This window comes from Lepus europaeus, chromosome 5 (genome assembly GCF_033115175.1).
Source record: "Lepus europaeus isolate LE1 chromosome 5, mLepTim1.pri, whole genome shotgun sequence".
Taxonomy (NCBI): domain Eukaryota; kingdom Metazoa; phylum Chordata; class Mammalia; order Lagomorpha; family Leporidae; genus Lepus; species Lepus europaeus.
The window spans coordinates 27,611,903-27,630,893 of NC_084831.1; the positions used below are offsets into that span (position 1 = coordinate 27,611,903).

The window sequence follows — 18,991 nt, forward strand, 5'->3', positions numbered from 1 at the left end:
GCCTGGGAAAGCAGTAGAAGATGGCCCAAATCCTTGGGCCCCTGCACCCACGTGGGAGACCTGAAGAAGTTCCTGGATCCGGGCTTCAGCTCAACGCAGCTCCGGCCATTGTGGCCAATTGGGGAGTGAACCAGTGGATTGAAGACCTCTCTCTCTCTGCCTCTCCTTCTCTCTCTGTATAACTCTGACTTTCAAATAAATAAATAAATCTAAAAATATATATAAATTAAGTATAAGTAGCCTAAAGAAGGTATTAAAAATGTAATTACAAATGGGTTTTTAACCTAACAGCTAAGACACCAATTAAGATGCCCAAGTCCCATATAGGAGCACTTAGGTTCGATTCCTGGCTCTGGCTCTTGATTCCAGCTTCCTGCTAATGCAGATCCTAGGAGGGTGCAGTTGATGGCTTAAGTAATTGGCTTCCTGCCACCCACATGGAAGACCTGGATGGAGTTCCCGGCTCCAGTCTTGGCCCTGATTGTTGCAGGCTTGTGGAGAGTGAACTGGTAGTTGGGAGCTCCCTCTCTCCCTCAACTCACTCAAATAAATAAACACAACTTTAAAAAAAATAGCTAAGTTTGGCTGGCGCCGTGGCTTAAAAGGCTAATCCTCCTCCACCTCGCGGCGCTGGCACACCGGGTTCTAGTCCCGGTCGGGGCGCCGGATTCTGTCCCGGTTGCCCCTCTTCCAGGCCAGCTCTCTGCTGTGGCCCGGGATGGCAGTGGAGGATGGCCCAAGTCCTTGGGCCCTGCACCCGCATGGGAGACCAGGAGAAGCACCTGGCTCCTGGCTTCGGATCAGCGTGATGAGCCGGCCGCAGCGGCCATTGGAGGGTAAACCAACGGCAAAGGAAGACCTTTCTCTCTGTCTCTCTCTCACACTATCCACTCTGCCTGTAAAAAAAAAAAAATAGCTAAGTGGTTAACAACATTTTTTCTATAGTATTGTAACTTTTTTTTTAAAGATTTATATTATATATTTGAAAGAGAGAGTTACAGAAAGAAGGAGGGGGAGAGAGAGAGTGGAAGAGAGATTGATCTTCCATCCTCTGGTTCACTCCCCAAATGGCTGCAACAGAGTTGGGCCAGGGTGATGCCAGGAGCCAGGAGCTCCATCTGGGTCTCCATGTGGATGGCAGGAGCCCAAGAAACCCAGCCATCTTCCACTGCTTTCCCAGATGCATTAAGCTGGGAGCTGGATTGGAAGCAGAGCAGCAGGAACTGGGATGCTAGCATTAAAAGTGGCGGCTTAACCTGTTAACGCCACAAAGCCAGCCTAGGTTAACAACTTATAAGGCACTGCATGTGAGACGACACAACTAAAGAACCAAAAATCACAAACACTGGAAAAGCGTAATTTAATTCAAGTCATCATCTAGTGCAGCACTGGCATTCAGGTAATTCAGTATGGTTGGGTTTATTTACTACAGACGTGACTTTTTTAACAGACCTCATTTTTATAACATGTATTTACATGCATCTTTCTCTTATAGCTCCACCTACAAGTTGATCACACTTCATACAATCTACTACAGAAACGAAAATCTGAACAAACTGGTCAACACTCCTGACTACCCAATTATATAAGATTGGCTCTACCCAGGGAAACCGGCCTTTCCTTAGCCTCATCTGTAAAATGGCAACATTTCTCTGCTGCTGCAGAGAAGCACACCAAATGTGCCTCACCATCTCTCTTTCTCTCCATCCCTCTCTCTCTCTCTTTCTCTCTCTCACACACACACCATAAGCACACAGGAAACCGCTGGAATGCGCTGTACACAGTCCTCACTCCCCACCACTCTTCCCTACTGACAAAGGCAGCCATGCTACCAAGGCAGCAACCCCCACATGAAATTCGAAAGAGTGGAGGCGAAACAGCTCAATCAAAACAGCATGGAAAAGGAAAGTGGGGTATGCTTGTCAGAGAAAGTCTCCAGGGATAGGGCAGAAAACTTTTGCTTCTGCCCTGACCATCCTGGGTAAATAACCCTGCTTGATCTGCTTACCTGAGCTTCGACACCAAGCCTTCCCTTTAACCTTTCACGAAAGGGGTAATATGAAAAGTACATTGTGAGAAATGTCACAGTGCAGCATTTAAGCATACTCTGGGGAATGCAGCCGAGAGCAGTTCTGAAAGCCAAGCAGTAAGAAACTGATGGAGCAGAAGGCACAGGTAGAAGAGAAGCTTAGCACTGCTTCTGCATATATACGGGGCTGTTTTGTCAGGCCAGATGCCAGACTGACCCAGCGGGGTGCAGATTACTCAGCTTTCTGAGGAATATGGCTCTTCAGTACCTCTCTACAAGGTGCTTCATTTATTCTGATTAAGACCCATTCACTCTAGCAGGCCCACTTCCATAAGCTTCCATCTGATCCAGGTTGCCCCCAGTTGAGGACAATAAACACTGATCAGTATCAAAACAAAAGCCAGAGGAGCCATTTCTTAATAAGTGGGATGGCAGTCCTCTTGAAACTATAATCCCAAACCTTAAATCAAGGCTACAGAAGCAAAACCAAATCAGTAGTCCCCACCCCACCCCATCTTCCAGGGCTGTTAATACCAGTGGTTCCCTTATTACCCAGAAGTGAGAGAATCCACGAGCACAAGTTTACTTCAGACTCAAATGTGCTGCTGGATTAGAATCAAGGCATAAGGCTAAGTCAGCTGGGAGAAAGACAGCATTCCTAAAAATCATGTCATCTGCTGGGTTAGTTTAAAAAGGGGAATGGGACTGAAACACCACTGGGCACCCATTGTAAGGCCACCACAAAACACACCAAGGGAAAGAGTTTATTGGGGGAAACCCAACAGACTGGAGGGAAGGGGCGAAGAAGGAAAAGAAGAGGGAGGAGAACGTAAGAGAGACAGAGACAGAGGTCAGGAGACAAAGAGAAAGAGAGAGAGAGCCACGGGTTAACTTTGGGGGTGGGGGTTGGCAGGCAGGGAAGTAGGAGCATCGAATCCCATTAGGATGGGGGTGGGGCTGACGCTGGTGGTTGGGCCAAGTGGCTACCAGGCTTCCAGCAATGGCGTGGGGCGGGGGGGAGGAGGCTAGAGCTCGGATGGTGTCAAGGTGTACATTGCGCCATAGATAAGACTGTAACATTTTACTAACACTCATCTTTAGGTTTAGGGGCAGAGTCCATAGTAGGTAGAGTTTCGGAGAGACCTGGACCAGCATTCTTCCTGCTTCGGTTTCTCTGCCGAAGGTTAACTCATTCAGGAACATTCATAATTCCTTCTTACCTTGAGGTATTTGACTGTAACTGATCAAGGAAATTCAGAATTTGACTGAATCTAATCTCTAGAAAACTGCCAGAGGACACACACTTCTAAACTGTGGGCAAAGGGTATCAGCACTGTGGCAAAGAGGGTTAAGCCAGCATTTAGGACACCTGCATCCATATCGATTGGAATGTTGGTTCAAATCCTGGCTACTCTACTTCCAATCCAGCCTGGGGAGCACATGATGGCTCAAGTACTTGAATGCCAGATGGAGTTTTCAGCTCCTGGCTTCCACCTGGCCCAACCCTAGCCACTGTAGCCATTTGGGGAGTTAATCAGCAGGAGAAAAGTGCTCTCGTGTGGGCTCTTTCTCTCTCTGACAGAGAAGCAGAGGCAGAGGCAGAGAGAAAAAGAGGTATCCTCCATCCACTGGTTCACTTCCTAAATGGCCACAATGGCCACGGCTGGGCCAGACCAAAGCCAGGAGCCAGGAGCTTCATCCATGTTTCCCACATGGATGCAGGGGTCCAAGCACTTGGGTCATCTTCTGCTGCTTTCCCAGGCACATTAGCAGGGAATTTGATCAGAAGTAGAGCAACCAGGACTCAAACCAACATCCATATGGGATGCTGGTGCTGCAGGTAGCAGTTTAACCTGCTGTGCCTCAGCACTGGCCCCTCAAATAAGCAAATCTTAAAAAATTAGGGACAAGGGAGCCAGTGTTGTGGCCTAGTGGGCTAAGCCTCCGCCTGTGTCACGGCATCCCATACGGGCGCTGGTTCGAGTCCTGGCTGCTCCTTTTCAGATTTAGCTCTCTGCTATGGTCTGAGAGAGCAATGGAGAATGGCCCAAGCACTTGGGTGTAGGGGCCCAGGCACCTACACCCGCACGGGAGACCTGGAGGAAGCTCCTGACTCCTGGCTTTGGATCGGCTCAGCTCCGGCCATTGCAGCCACTTGGGTAGCAAACGAGCAGATGGAAGACCTTTCTCTCTGTCTCTTCCTCTCTCTGTAACTCTGCCTCTCAAATAAATAAATAAATCTTTAGAAAAAAAAATTAGGGACAAAGGCTGAAGCTGTAGCACTCTTTCCTTATCTCCAGATAAGCGCTCTCACTGTTTATTCAGGGCAAGAGAGTAGGCTGGATTGAAAAGAAAGCTGGAGATGCACTGTACCGTGCATAGGGCTTTACCTGTACAATTCTCAGCAGGTGGTTAACTATTGAGACCAGCCTGAGATACCAAATTGCCTAGTCCCTTACATTCCTCGGATTCTACAGGAATACTGGGTCTCTGTCATCACCACACTACTCTGGGACTTAGAGAGGGCTTCAGACTTTTTGGGGGAAATCTTGATACAGTAACATTGCCCCTCTGAAAGAGAATTTCTGTTGTCCACAAATGACAATGCTATCAATAGGCTGCAAGCTCCATGAGGACAGAGAACCTTTCTGTGTATTGCTCATCTCTGTAGTATTAATGCTTGGAATAGTAGCTGCCCAATAAATACATTTTGAGGGAAGGGCAGACTAATTCCCCAAGCTACTTCTGACACAACATCCAAAAGCGCTACTCAATCCGCCCCAGTCAAAACACTGTTCTGACAAAAAGACAGAGTCAGCCTGGCCTGGTCCCAGGCCTTGCCAAGCCTGGGCACATCATCAGTGTTGAGGGAAGTGAACCAGGGCAGAGGGAAAGTTGATGGCACGGCAGCAGAACAAAGGCCTGTCCTGCACAGTTCCCTCTGTCACAGACTTCAATCACTCTCGTCAGGCATGTTGAGCTCTAGGAATGGCAGCGTACTTTCTCTGACAGTACAGAAAGGCCAGCTGTCTACTTTATATTCAATAATGTGGGGACTGAGATCCCACTGGACAGAGGCTTCAGAAGCCAGCAGAGGGGCCACATTAGGTTAAGCCACCACCGTTGTCTCCAGCACCCCATATCAGAGTGCCAGTTCAGGTCCTGGCTGCTCCACTTCCTGCTAATGCATTTGGGAAGGCATTAGATGATGGCCCAAGTACTTGGGTCCTTGCCATCTATGCTGGAGACCTGGATGAAGTTTCTAGCTTCTGGCTTTAGCTTGGGCCAGCCCTAGCTGTTGCAGCCATTTGGGGAATGAACCAGCAGACGGTAGATATCTCTATCCCCAACCCCACTGCCACCCCTCCACCCTGCACTCAGCCAATCTCTCTGATGCTCTTTCAAATAAATAAATCGTTAAAAAAAAAAAAACTAACAAAAAGAAGCTGATTGCTGGGTTATCCTATGTTTAGACAAGAGTTTAACCAAATTGTACTTTGCTAATTACAGTAACTATTGTTAACATTTGCTAGGTTTTATTTATGTACCTGGGAGTACAGTAAGTCCTCTGCATGAATATCTCATAATAATTCTATACGAGGTACTGTCATTCCTGTTTTACAGATGAAGAACCTGATGGGGTGGGTTGTAGTCACATCCCTCAGGCCATGATAAAACCAGGCCTCAGACTCAGGCTTGTCTGACCCTCAAGTCCATGCTCCATCCTCTTGGCAACTATCTCCCACCTTTGATCATCGGCTGAATAGGCAGCAGGTTAAGATCAGTTCTTACAACTTCTCTCTGAAACTTACGCAGAACTGTCTGGAAATTAAAAATGGCAACAGGATCTTAACCACATGAGCTGCCTTGTCCTAAGGAAGTTCTTGAATGAATGAAGGATCAGAAAGAATGTTTAAAAGGCAGGTCCTCAAGAAAGAGCTATCCATTCGAACCCAAACTCTAATACTGCTCACCTGAGAATAGATGTCCAAACAGTAACCATACACATAGTTCTTGACCCATGTTCCTGCCAATTCCACCAAAAGCCTTCAATTACAAGTGGTTCCAATTACTAAGCTTTTTATTTTTTTAAGATTTAATTAGTTGAATGGCAGAGTGACAAAGATAGGGGGTGAAAGAGAGAAAGAGATCTTCTATCCAATGGTTCACTCCCCAGATGACTGCAGTGAGCTTGGGCCAGACCACAGCCAGAAGCCTGGAACTCCATCAGGGTTTCTCACTCGAGTGACAGTGGGTCCAAGCACTTGGACCATCTTCCACTGCTTTTAGTGAGCTGGATCCACTTCCAGGAGCTGGATCGGAAGTGGAACATCTGGGACTCCAACCAGAGTTCTAATATGGGGTGCATGCATTACCCACTGTGCCACAACACTGACCTCTATTACTGAGATTTTCATAAAATCTCCAAAATAAGCCAAACAGCTATGCTTTGCCTATAATTGTGATTTTGATTTTTATAAATTCCTCTACTGCCTTATTACTTTTTGCCTTAAAGAATTCCTAGGAGAGACAATTGAAGATAGCTTTCAAGTTGATTTGGATTTACTGCCAATTTTGTCATTTTCTCATCTCTCTTCACTTTGTCATACAAGTTAAAAAATAAATTCATGTCTGCATAGTTTTTCTAAAGGGCAAAAAGAACCAAAAGTTATAGTATAGTTTTCTAAGACAAAGTGAATGATTATCTCTTACTAAAGAATGATTAAGCAAAAGATGATTTAATTTCATGGGGGTAGAGGCTAACTTTGGGAATCATGATTGGTTTTATGTCAATTAAACTGCATTGTAACAAGAGCCTATAGACTTGCTTAATGCCGGCTGAATTTTAGAATCAAGTATCTTGCATAGTTTGTGTTAACAACCAGAAAAGCCTACCTTCCCTCAGCTGCCACATACTCAAGTCATTATCCTACAATCTGAAGAGACAGATTTAGGATTAATAATTTAGTACCTTCCTGTGCTGCAATGTAGTTAAGAATACAGGCCAGTTTGGCAGCACAAAGTTCCTGGTGAAGGCTCACTGCTGGAAGATATATTCCATTAGTCATCAACCTCAAATTAGGTGCCCAGCAGATACAAGAAGAGCAGGGATATAATACACTTAGAAAGTCTCCTGCAAATGCTTTTTTCCTGAAGATAAGACTAAAGCATGTTCAAAGTATATCATTCTCTTAAAGAAAAAAAGATACCACTGTGACTGGTGTAACAGGGGCTACAGCCCTTGCTACAGTTTGATATGATTTGCCCCTGAACTCACACAGGAGTTTAACTCCTAAAATCTTGTTAGTAGCATTAAAAGGGTAGAAACTTATTAACTATGGTGTTTAGAGGCGGGGCCTTGATAAAGTGATTAGATGAGATCATTAGGATGTAGCCCCCACGACTGAATTCTGGTGGCTTTAGAAGAAGGTGGGGCAGAAGACCATGTGGATAGTGACAGACACATGCACTCCCTGCCTCTTGCCATGTGATGCTCTGCATCGCCTCAGGACTCTGTCAGCAAGAAGGTCATCAGCAAAGGAAGCCTGTGCACCTTGTATTTCCAGAGCTCTGAGCCAAAATAAACCTCTTTTCTTCATAAAGTTAACCTGTCTCAGATCTCACTATAGGCTGACTAATACAGTCCTCAAAGTAGAACCAAAGGGTAAGGGCAAAGGAGAAAGTGATGTTGGGGCCCACAGGGACCTTCAGTCTGCCAGGGTCATTACTGGGGCTCATGACAGCAAGCAGGTTTGAGAACAAGAATAATGGCAACTAGTGGGGAAGGAGCTTCTCGCTAAGCCAGAGGATATCTCTGTCCCACCTGCAGTCTCTGCTGAGGTTGAGGGTGATAACCAATCTCTGCCACTCAGAACTGGGAGTAATTAAAATCTAAAACATGTCACTTAGCAGTACACGGAGGCTGGAACACCATCTTTACAAGAGATGGTGAGGGTGACTGGAGACCATGTCAGGGATGTGTAAACACACATGGTTTTTCTTCTGCTTTCTTCTACTGGAGTAAATTTACACATGTCGATGAATGCAGACCAGTTAAAGCATGGAAGGGAGAGAAAATATGTATATCCCGAAGGCAGCCATTCCATACCACAAGATTACCATCCAGTGACATCAATCGGGAAGAATACTCTGCCAATCATAGCCAGTTCAGAGAAAAGAGCAGAATTTACTTTCCAAATGTTGCTCCCTCCTAAAGTACCCACTCATTGGACCAAAATTGAAAAACAGGGCAAGAAAGAATGCAGGCCGCCTGCAGTGCTGGCCTCCCATATGGGCACCAGTCCGAGTCCTGGCTGCTCCACTTCCAATCCAGCTCTCTGCTATGGCCTGGGAAAGCAGTAAAGGATGACTCAAGTCTTTGGGCCCCTGCACCCATGTGGGAACCCGGAAGAAGTTCCTGGCTCCTGGCTTCAGATCAGTGCAGCTCTGGCCATTGTGGTCAAATGGGGAGTGAGCCAGCGGAAGGAAGACCTCTCTCTCTCTCTGCTTCTCCTCCTCTCTCTGTGTAACTGTGACCTTCAAATAAAGAAATAAATCTTTAGGAGAAAGAAAGAAAGAAGGAGAGAAGGAGAGAGAGAGAGAGAGAGAGAGAGAGAGAGAGAGAGAGAGAGAGAGAGAGAGAGAAAGAGGGAGAAAGAGAGAGAGAGGAAGGAAGGAAGGAAGGAAGGTAGGTTGGTTGGTTCTTTCAAACATGTATATTCCAAGGTGATACTCTTTCCAGTATTACCTTTAGGTTAAACCAATAAACCTTCAATGTTGCTTACTATCTGCTAGATGCTAGGGGTGTAGTAAGACAGTTTTGTGCAGCAGGCAGGCACATAAACAAGTAATTAGAGTAGACTTCTCCCATCCAGACTCACCATCTTGCCATAGACAACTACAAAACTGGACAGAGGAGCCAGCATTGTGGCATAGTAAGTTAAGCCTCTGCCTGTAGCACTGGCATCCCATATGGACTCCAGGTTCAAGTCTCGGCCGCTCCACTTGTCTTCCAGCTCCCTGCTAATGGCCTGGGAAAGCAGTGGAAAATGGCCCAAGTGCTCAGGCCCCTGCATCCATGTCGGAGACCTGGAAGAAGCTCCTAGCTCCTCACTTTGGATCAGTCCAGCTCTAGCCATTGTGGCCATTTGGGGAGTGAACCAGTGGATGGAACATTTCTTTCTCTCTCTCTCTCTCTTTCTCCCCCCCCCCTTGTGTGTGTTTCCCTCTCTCTGCAACTCTGCCTCTCAAATAAATAAATCTTTTAAAAAATGAACAGAATTTCAAAGACAATTACTTTTAGTCAGGAGATTGCAAGCAGTGCAAGGCTGCAGTCCTGAGAGAGGGGAAACTAGAACTGCATCCCACAGTTTCCCATGGCATAGAAAGCTGGAACCCAAACAGAAGACAGGGGGCCTTACTGAGCCCAGGAAGCAGACATATGAGCTTGGCTAGAATTTAAGGAGTGAGACATTGGAGAGGCAAAAGCTGTGGAGAGGGTCCCCTTCCAGGCCACAGCCAGGAGTCAGAAGCTTCATCCAGGTCTCCCATGTGGGTACAGGGGTCCAAGGACATGGCCATCTTCTGCTGCTTTCCCAGGTGCATTAGCAGGGAGCTGGATCAGAAGTGGAGCAGCCAGGACTCTAACCAGTGCCCATATGGGATGCTGGCATTACAGGTGAGGCTTAACCCATCACACTGCAATGTCAGCCGCCACAAGTTCAGTATATCAAGTGAGAGGCAGCTAAGAGTTATCCAGTTGGAGATGTGTAACATAAAGGTGGCTACGTTGTCTACAGCTCAGAAATATTTATAGATTTGGCAGTAGTGAGCACACAGGTTACAACTGTGGCATGAATGAGATTGTTCCTGCACACAAGAACAGGACAAGAAAGGCTTGAAACAAAACCCTGAAGAACAAGACATTGAAAGGACACACTGGGAAGAAAATGAAGGAGAAATAATTAGGAAATACAGCACACCAACTACAAGGAGAACCAAGGCAAGAATGGTACAACTTAAGGCAAGCAAGGAAAGGGTCTCAAGAAAGCAGTGAAAGGTACCAAGTGTGGGAGAGCTGTTAAGTAAGCTAAAAAGCCAAGGTGTCCAACTGGGAAGGTCACTGGTTCCCATAGCAGAGTGCCTGGATTCAAGTCCCCACTGCACTTCCAATTTCCACATCCTCAGAGGCAGCAGGCGGCTCAAGCAGCTGGGTTCCTTCCACCTATGTGGGAGATCTGGATTGGGTTCCAGGCTCCTGGCTTCTTCCTGGCCAACCCCGGCTATTCCAAGTATCTAGGGAGTGAAGCAGCATATGCAAGATTTCTCTTTGTTTCAGTCTCTCTCTTCCTTTTGAAAAAACTAAAATAAATACACAAAAATTTTGAGTTCTCTGTTCAAACTCCCCAGCATTATCTATCTGAGGGCAACTGAATCATCCTTTAGGAGCACTAGATATTTTACTTCAATCTTTATCAATGGGATAGATTAAAAAGGATTTCTCATCTTAATCTATAAATCTTTGGTTAGTAATGAGAATACACACTTCAAATATAATTTTTTTCTCCTATATACTTTATTTTGTATTTTTTTAAAAATTTATTTATTTACTTGAGAGGCAGAGTTACAGACAGAGAGGTCTTCCATCTGCTAGTTCACTCCCCAAATGACTGCAATGGCCAGAGGTGGGCTGATCCGAAGCCAGGAGCCAGGAGCTTCTTCCAGGTCTCCCACGTGGGTGCAGGCACCTAAGCACCTGGGCCATCTTCCACTGCTTTCCCAGGCCATCAGCAAGGAGCTGGATCTGAAGTGGAGCAGCCAGGACTTGAATTGGTACTCATATGGGATGCCGGTGCTGCAGACAGATGCTTAACCTACTACACCACAGCATCAACCCCTATATTTTTTATTTTTAATTGACACAATTGTATACATTTATGGGATAGTATGATATTTTGATATATGCATACAATGTGTAAGATCAAATCAAGGTAATTAGCATATCTATCACCTCAAACATTTATTGTTTCTTTGTGTTGAAAACGTTCAAAATATCTCTTCAAGCCCTTTTGAAATATTCAAAAAATTCTTGCTAACTGCAGTCACCCTACTGTGCTATAGAAAATCAGAACTTAATCTTCTCATCTATATTTCTATATACATTTAAATATGTTCCTTTTCATTTTTAATTAATTTATTTATTTCAGAGATAGAGACAGAGATCTTCTATCTGCTGGTTCACTCCCCAAATGCCCACAACAGCCATGGCTGGGCCAGGCCAAGTCAGGAACCTGAAACTCAATTTGGGGCCAGCACTGTAGCAGGTAAAGCCGCCACCTGTGGTGCAGGCATCCCATATGGGCATCAGTTTGAGTCCCAGCTGCTCCACTTCCAATCAGGCTCTCTGCTATGGCCTGGGAAAGCGGCAGAAGATGGCTCAAGACCTTGGGCCCCTGTACCCGTGTGGGAGACCAGGAAGCTCCTGGCTCCTGGCTTCAGATCAGCCCAGCTCCAGCCATTGCAGCCACTTGGGGAGTGAACAAGCGGATGGAAGACCTCTTTCTTCCTCCCCCTGCCTCTCAAATAAATAAATAAATAAATCCTTAAAAAAAAAAAAAAAAGCAATTTGAGCCTCCCACATGGGTGTCAAAGACCCAAGTACTTGAAGCATTACCTACTGCCTGCCATGGTACACATTTAGCAGGAAATGGGAATCAGAAGTGGAGCTGGAACTCAAGTTCTGTTTCTTTTAATTTCTTTCTTTCTTTCCTTTAAAGACTTATTTATTTATTTATTTGAAAGGCAGAGCTACAGAGAGGCAGAGGCAAAGAGAGAGAGAGGTCTTCCATCTGCTGGTTCATCCCCCAGATGGCTGCAACGGCTGGAGTTGCACCGATCTGAAACCAGGAATCTAGAACTTCTTCCACACCTCCCATGCGGGTGCAGAGGCCCAACGACCTTGGGCCATCTTCCACTGCTTTCCTAGGCCACAGCAGAGACCTGGATCAGAAGTGGAGCAGCCTGGACTCGTACTGGTGCCCATATGGGATGCCAGCACTGCAGACTAGGGCTTTAACTTTCTGTGCCATAGTGTCGGTCCCCCTTTTATTTTCCTATTTTTGGAACTCCCTGTTTTGTATTCATCTTTTTGTTAGGATATTATGTTTTTTAACAAACTGGTACGAAAAAGCTCTGATAAATTAAAACATATAACAAAAATGTCTGTCGTGTTGGCTACATGTTTCCATAGTTTGAACACACATGGCTCCTGATCTTTAATTTCCATGGCAAAAGCTCCACATTGGAGGCTGGTATTGTGCAGCAGGTTGAGCAGCCACCTGAGATGCCAGCATCTGATATGAGCACCGGTTTGAATCCTGGCTGCTCCACTTATAATCTAGCTCCCTGTTAATGCACATGTGGGAAACCTGGATGGAATTCCAAGCTCCTGGGTTTGGCCTGGCCCCAACGTGACTGTTGTGCCCATTTGAGTAATGAACCAAAGGATGGAAGATCTCTTCTTCTCTCTACCTCACTTTCTTTCTCCTTCCCTCTTTTTCTGTCACTCTTTCAAATAGATAAATAAATAAATTTAAAAAAAAAAAAAAGCTCTACACTTTTTCAAAATGGAATGGATACAATCTAACACCCACCAGAACCACCTATAACAACTCTCCCTCTGCATCTTTGTACACAATCTATTTACCAGGATGTGTAAGACTACCCAATGAGCCAACATGCAATGCTTAGCCAAGTGCTAGACTGGTAAATACAGAAAGACTCAGAGTTGCTTCTTCTTCCCCTGCACTTGGTCCTTTCATTCATTTATGATTAACAAAAAATAACTGTACATATTTATAAAAAAAAACAGTGTAGCATTTTAATACAATTATTCAATGTGTACTAATCAAATCAGGTTAATTAGCCTTTCCATCTCCATATCCTTTCCTTTTGTTTGGAGACTCTGAGCTCCTTTCTACTAATTCTTCATAAAGTAGATAATAGATTGTTTTGAACTATGACCACCTGCTGTGCTATAGAACACCAGAACTTATTCCCTCTATCTAACTGTGTTTTGGTACCCTTTATCCAACCTCCCTCTACTCTCCCTGCCCACCACACCCTTCCCAGCCTCTGGTTATCGCTACTCAACATTCAAATTAACTTTTTTAGCTTTCACATTATGAGACAGAACATGCAGTATTTGTCTTTCTGTGCCCGACTTAGTTCACTTAACATCATGTTCCCCAGCTCCATCCATTTTGCTGCAAATGTTGGCTGACTAATACTCCATTGTATATATAAATATACACTGCAGTTTTTTTTATGCATTCACCCACTGATGGGTACCTAGGTTGATTTCACATCTTGGCTGTTGAGAACAGTACTGCAATGAACATGAAAGTGAAGATATTTCTTTGATATGCTCATTTCCTCTCCCTTGGATATAAAGCCAGAAGTAGGACAGGCGAATCATATGGTAGATCTACTTTTAGTTTTCTGAGGCCCCTCCATACTATTTCCCACAATGCTATACTAATTTACAGTCTCATCAAATTCATAAGAGTTTCCCTTTTTTCCACACCCTTGCCAGCATGTGTTTTCTGTTTTTGCTTTTTTTTTTGGCTTTTTGACCTCCCTTGTACTTTGAATTTCTCAAGTGGCCTTCCAAAAAACCACCTATGCCTGCAGGGCAGAGCAGCAGAAGACAAAGAGCAGACTCTAGTGTGGACAAACCTGGATTTAGAATCCTGGCTCTGAAATGTTCTTACTGTGTGACCTTAGTCAAGTCATTTTTGTCTCTGGGCCTCAACTTCCTTATCTATAAAATGAAAATAAAACTATCTGTTTTAGAGTTCTCGTAAGGAATAAATGAGATGCATAATGTTTATAATCAGGAGCCTGGCATGTGACAGGTGTGGTTTTCCTGCTCTGATGGTGCTAAATCAGTTACTTACTTAATTTGAATGACTTTATATAAAATGTTGGCTTGAAATAGTCAGCTGTCTCAGCAAAGCATCAACTGGGGTAAAAAGTATCTGGGTCAGCTTTCTGACAACTGCCATTTCCATGGCTATAATTATGCAATCACTAACCACCACTCAGAACAACAAAAACCACAAAGCTGATGCTACTGAAATTGCTAAATGCAGTAATTACTTGGTTCTCAGGATCATGACCACCAATCCTTTAGGAAAGCAATAGAAACCTTTATAATTATAGGAGCAAAAGGCTGACTAGTTACACAGACAGTGGTCTCTATAGCAGAAGGCTTTTGGTCACTGGGCAGAATGGCAGTGTATTCAGAAGTCTTTCTCAAATTGCTGTTTTCTCACACTCCGTACTCTGAGAGGCACAATGTCAACAAAGGAACTCAAAGAAGAAAAGATAGAAAGAAAGGGCATTTTCTTTGAAATGTAGCCTTCTTGGCACTGATTCCTGGCAAGAGGCTCTAGCAGGATGAAGGAGGAAGGCAAACTCCACGAAACCTATAAACATAGCCCTTCTGCACAGAAAAAGCAAGGAGCACAGGCGCCCTGTAAGAGGAGACTTCTTTAGAAAAGGAAGCAAAACATTTATTAATAACCTAAGTTCATGCTGTCCCCTAGTCCTCAAATCAAGTGATGGAGTAGATCTTACCCTTCCTCAAAGACATTACAAGGTAACCTGCCCAAGGTTTTAGTCATTAAACAGAAACATCCAGTTCCAGGACCCAGGTATGTCCAACTCTGAAAAATTTTTTCTTTTTTTTTTTTTTATTTTTTTTTGACAGGCAGAGTGGACAGTGAGAGAGAGAGATAGAGGATAGAGAGAAAGGTCTTCCTTTTTGCCGTTGGTTCACCCTCCAATGGCCGCCGCGATAGGCGCGCTGCTGCCGGCGCACCGCGCTGTTCCGATGGCAGGAGCCAGGTGCTTATCCTGGTCTCCCATGGGGTGCAGGGCCCAAACACTTGGGCCATCCTCCACTGCACTCCCTGGCCACAGCAGAGAGCTGGCCTGGAAGAGGGGCAACCGGGACAGGATCGGTGCCCCGACCGGGACTAGAACCCGGTGTGCCGGCGCCGCAAGGTGGAGGATTAGCCTATTGAGCCGCAGCGCCGGCCAAGATTTTTTCTTTTCACCACATCTTTATCAAATCTCAAAATGATTACACCCATTCCCCCTTATGAGATAGAATCTGATTTAAACTTTGGTTCTAAAAGTAAACAAACCCAACAAAGTATCCACCAAAAAGATGCTATTTCTGTTAATCAGCATATTGTTTTTCTGCCTCTTAATAGCGTTGAAAGTTGACTGAGGGACTCACACAGAGTGCCCTTATTTTATCTAGAATCTTCAAAGAAAATGGTACCTGTTGACAACCACAGAGCGCTGAAACAGAAGCAAGCATAACACAGGTACAAGCTTCTCAACCACTTCACGGCTGACTGCCAACAATATCCTGATAAAATCCAGGAAGCAGGAACTGGCATCACTCCCAGCCTCTTCTCCATGGCCTTCCAGATGAGCAGAATCAGTACACTAGAAAGACAGAAAGAGAAGAAATGATATGCCAAGTAATTAATAATTGATTCCTGGAAATGTGGAGTGCTAGACAGCGTGACAGGCTGCAGAGAAGAGAAACTTCAAATTCGTCTTTCAGTGCTCATCCCTGCCCATAAATGTTAAGCCTGTGCTTTGACATAGCCTATAATTATCAGAGTAACAACATAGGGATATGAAATGAATCTACCTTAAAACTGAAACACTTTGTGTTCTGTTGTAGTCTAACAGTAATTTATCTACGTGGCAGAATGGAAAAAGCGCCACACCTGAGTTCAAGTTCCAGTTCTGCTACTAACAGCTTTGTGACTTTGACCAAATACTATATGAAAAGAAGAGGCTGGACCTCTTTTAACTAAATCAACCTGAGGATTTTATCTGGCCCAGTGTTGTTAAATTGTTTTAATAGGATTGGTTTACTAAAAAAAAAAAATTATTTATTTATTTTGAAAGAGAGAAAGAGAAGAGACAGAGATCTTCCATCTGCGCTCCACAGATAGCCACAATGGCCAGCGCAGGGCCAGGTCAAAGCCAGGAGCCAGGAACTTCATCCGGGTCTTCCACGTGGGTGGTACATACCCTAATACTTAGACCATCTTCTGCCACTTTTCCCAGGCCATTAGCAGGGAGCTGGATCAAAGCGGAGCAGCCGGGACACGAACCGGTACCCATGTGAGATGCTGGCTTCACAGGCAGCTGTTTTACCCACTCTATCATAATTCCAGCTCCAATGGGATTGATATTTAGACAGGACATGCAGCCTCCAGCGTGCTACTGTCCTCCCCCCCACCACACTACTATCTTTAAAATCTACCCAATTTATATTTCAGTGTTACTCCCTCCTCTCCCTAAGAGTCATTTAGAATTCCTGCTTTAAATTCACACACACGTTCAACAAATATTTATGTCAAGCACTGTGCTGGCTACTTTAGAATCTAGGAGCTGGACCATTTAGGTCCCTTCCAGTAGAAAAACTGATTTTTCCAGAAGCTTCTGCCTGTTTACACAACGTGGCTATATACTGTATAAGTTACATAAAGCATAGCAACATTATGAGGGTTGAATGAGTTCTAAAGCGGCTATTCAAACATCTATCCTAAATATGCACCCATCCTCCACACCCGGCAAACGGCACAGGCTCACAAACGCTTGGCCAGCACGTACAGAGATTAGCATTGCCTGCACAGGATATCAACGCAAACACCAGGAAGCAGACATACACAGCTGCAAAACTGAGCTGCAGCCCACCCAAGAAAAAGTTTCCACTGAGCCATAAGCATCTGACGGACTCCATTTTTCTCATTCACTACCATCCATTGCTGTTTCTAACTGTTTTGGAGTTGGAAGTGAGTGAGCAGGGCGGGAGGGAGCAGAAAGGAGGTGTGTGGGCCAGACCCGTTCAAGAGATCATGAAATGGAGCTGAGTTAGAAAGTATATCCAGCAACTTCTCCACTCTCCCAAGAGGGAATGGGGGAGTGTGCCCGTGTGTATGTATCTTACCCAACACACATGACTGCCTACCACAGGATTTAAAACTCAAGGTGACTCAACACCTGTCATCAATAGCCTGGCAGGTGGGAGGGCAACGCAGAAAAGAAGTGGATAGGTTTTGAAAACAGGCGTAATAAACACCATTGGACTAGCAAGCTGATTACAAGGGCAATGACTTACAAATGGTGCATAAGAACAGCAGGAGCTAATATCATGTGAACTCCCAGTCATTCCTCTGAAACCTGCAATTGCCTAAGGGCACAAATCCCTGCTAGGGTCCAGGCAAAGGCTTGCTGACCAGAGGCAGGAACAACAACACACCACCAAGATCCAAACAGTTTGTTATCAAATCAAAGGGTAACAACCCAGGGAGAGAACACACACCCCCACAACACTTGACAAATGATGGTTCTGGCATTTAGGGCGTTACAAGTACACCCGAAATAAAAGCACTCTGTTGCAGCAGCTGTTCAGACAGAGCAGGGGGTAATGTTTACTTAATACTTCAGGTTGATGGGGGATGTATCATAGTTCAGTCTGTCAGCTACATACGTGGAACTCCATTTATGTACACAGCGATAAGATATGTTTGAATAACGACAGAGCACGTCTCAAACAGCCTATTTAGCTGGTATGAGTAATCAAGAATAAAGCTTTAAAAAAAAAGTCTCGGATATTCGGGAAAGTTACAGAACAGACTGCCATGAATAGCTTTGCTTATATTTGCAGACATTGTTTTCCAAATAGCTGGAAAAATGAACAGATTGTTCTGGGAGGTCGTCTTTCCAGTTTGTTCCTAGTTTCCAGACTGTTCGTCACACAAGAAAGCACAAGGCGAGTCGGCTAATGCTCTTCACCGATTGCATCTACGGTCGGTTGGGCACAACCACCCCGAAGTGAGAGCAGACAAAGCATTCCCAGCGCCACGCCTGAGGTTTTCCATTTGGCTTCCCTCGTGTCACCGCTGTGCTCACTGCAGCTGCAGCAGGACCCTCGGAGGGGCATCGTTTACAAAAGCCTCAATGAGGCGGGTTTCCCATCAGACGTTCCACATTGTGCTCAATATCCCCCCCGCACACGCCCTTATTCTGCATCAACTTCTATCTCGGGGTGGGGGGAGGGAGACCCAACACCAGGGACGGTAGCTCAGGGCCAGGCTGCAGAGGTCAAAGGTGGACGAGCCCGACTGTTTGTAAAGAGACGGAGGGAGCTGCATGACCAGGCCCGGACACGAAAGAATCGGGCTCCTGCCGGGGACCCAAGCTCCGCGCCTGCAAGGCCACAAACAGCAGGCTGCCCTGCCCGAGCCAGGAGCGCCACCTCCGGGTCCCAACACCCGGCCAGCGCACCCCCAGACATCGCCCGTCCCGCCTGCCCTCCCCTGAGCTCATGGTCCTCGGCCCGGCAGCCAGCCGCCCCCGGCCACCTACCGGGGCTCACGGCCACATAGCGGGGCCCCGGCTCTCGGCGGCCTCCGCCTCCTTCCGGTCCATGGGCTCGGGGCCCCCGACCTTCGCTCCCCTCACCCGGAGGGGGAGGAAGAGGAAGAAACCAGTGCGGCCTCCCCACCCGGACAGCTCCCTCTCGCCTCAGCCTCCCTGGACAGCGACGGAGGCCGGAAACGCAGCCTCCTCCCACCTTGCCGGGCTCAACCCGGAAGCACACCCTTCCATGCCCACCCCCGGAAGCGCAATTCAGCCGCGAGCCGGAGGGGAGGAGGGGCTGTCTAGAATGGATAAGATTACGCACAGACGAAGGACTCTGGGCCCCCAGCCTCTCGCCTCCCGCTCTCCAAAGGAAGTCTACACCCTGAGTCTTTGCACGAGCCCCAAGTCCCAGTCTCGGGCAATACCCACAAGCAAGATGGCGGTCACGGCGGCAGCCCCTACGGCTTAGCGCCCAGCCGTGCCATTGGCCAGCGCCCGGAG

At 46.0% G+C, this 18,991-nt stretch overlaps 1 protein-coding gene across 1 annotated transcript in view; it reads right to left on the reverse strand.

Moving 5' to 3' along the window:
• The window catches only part of KIAA0319L (KIAA0319 like), a 120,237-nt gene extending 101,536 nt beyond the window's left edge, over nucleotides 1-18,701 (reverse strand). The window contains exons 1-2 of the mRNA XM_062190941.1: nucleotides 18,494-18,701; nucleotides 15,381-15,550 (exon numbers count right to left, since the gene is read on the reverse strand). Of these exons, the coding sequence (XP_062046925.1) occupies nucleotides 15,381-15,522 (142 nt within the window). The 5' untranslated portion in view covers nucleotides 15,523-15,550; nucleotides 18,494-18,701. The remainder of the gene's footprint in view (nucleotides 1-15,380; nucleotides 15,551-18,493) is intronic.
• Between the last annotated feature and the right edge of the window lie 290 nt (nucleotides 18,702-18,991).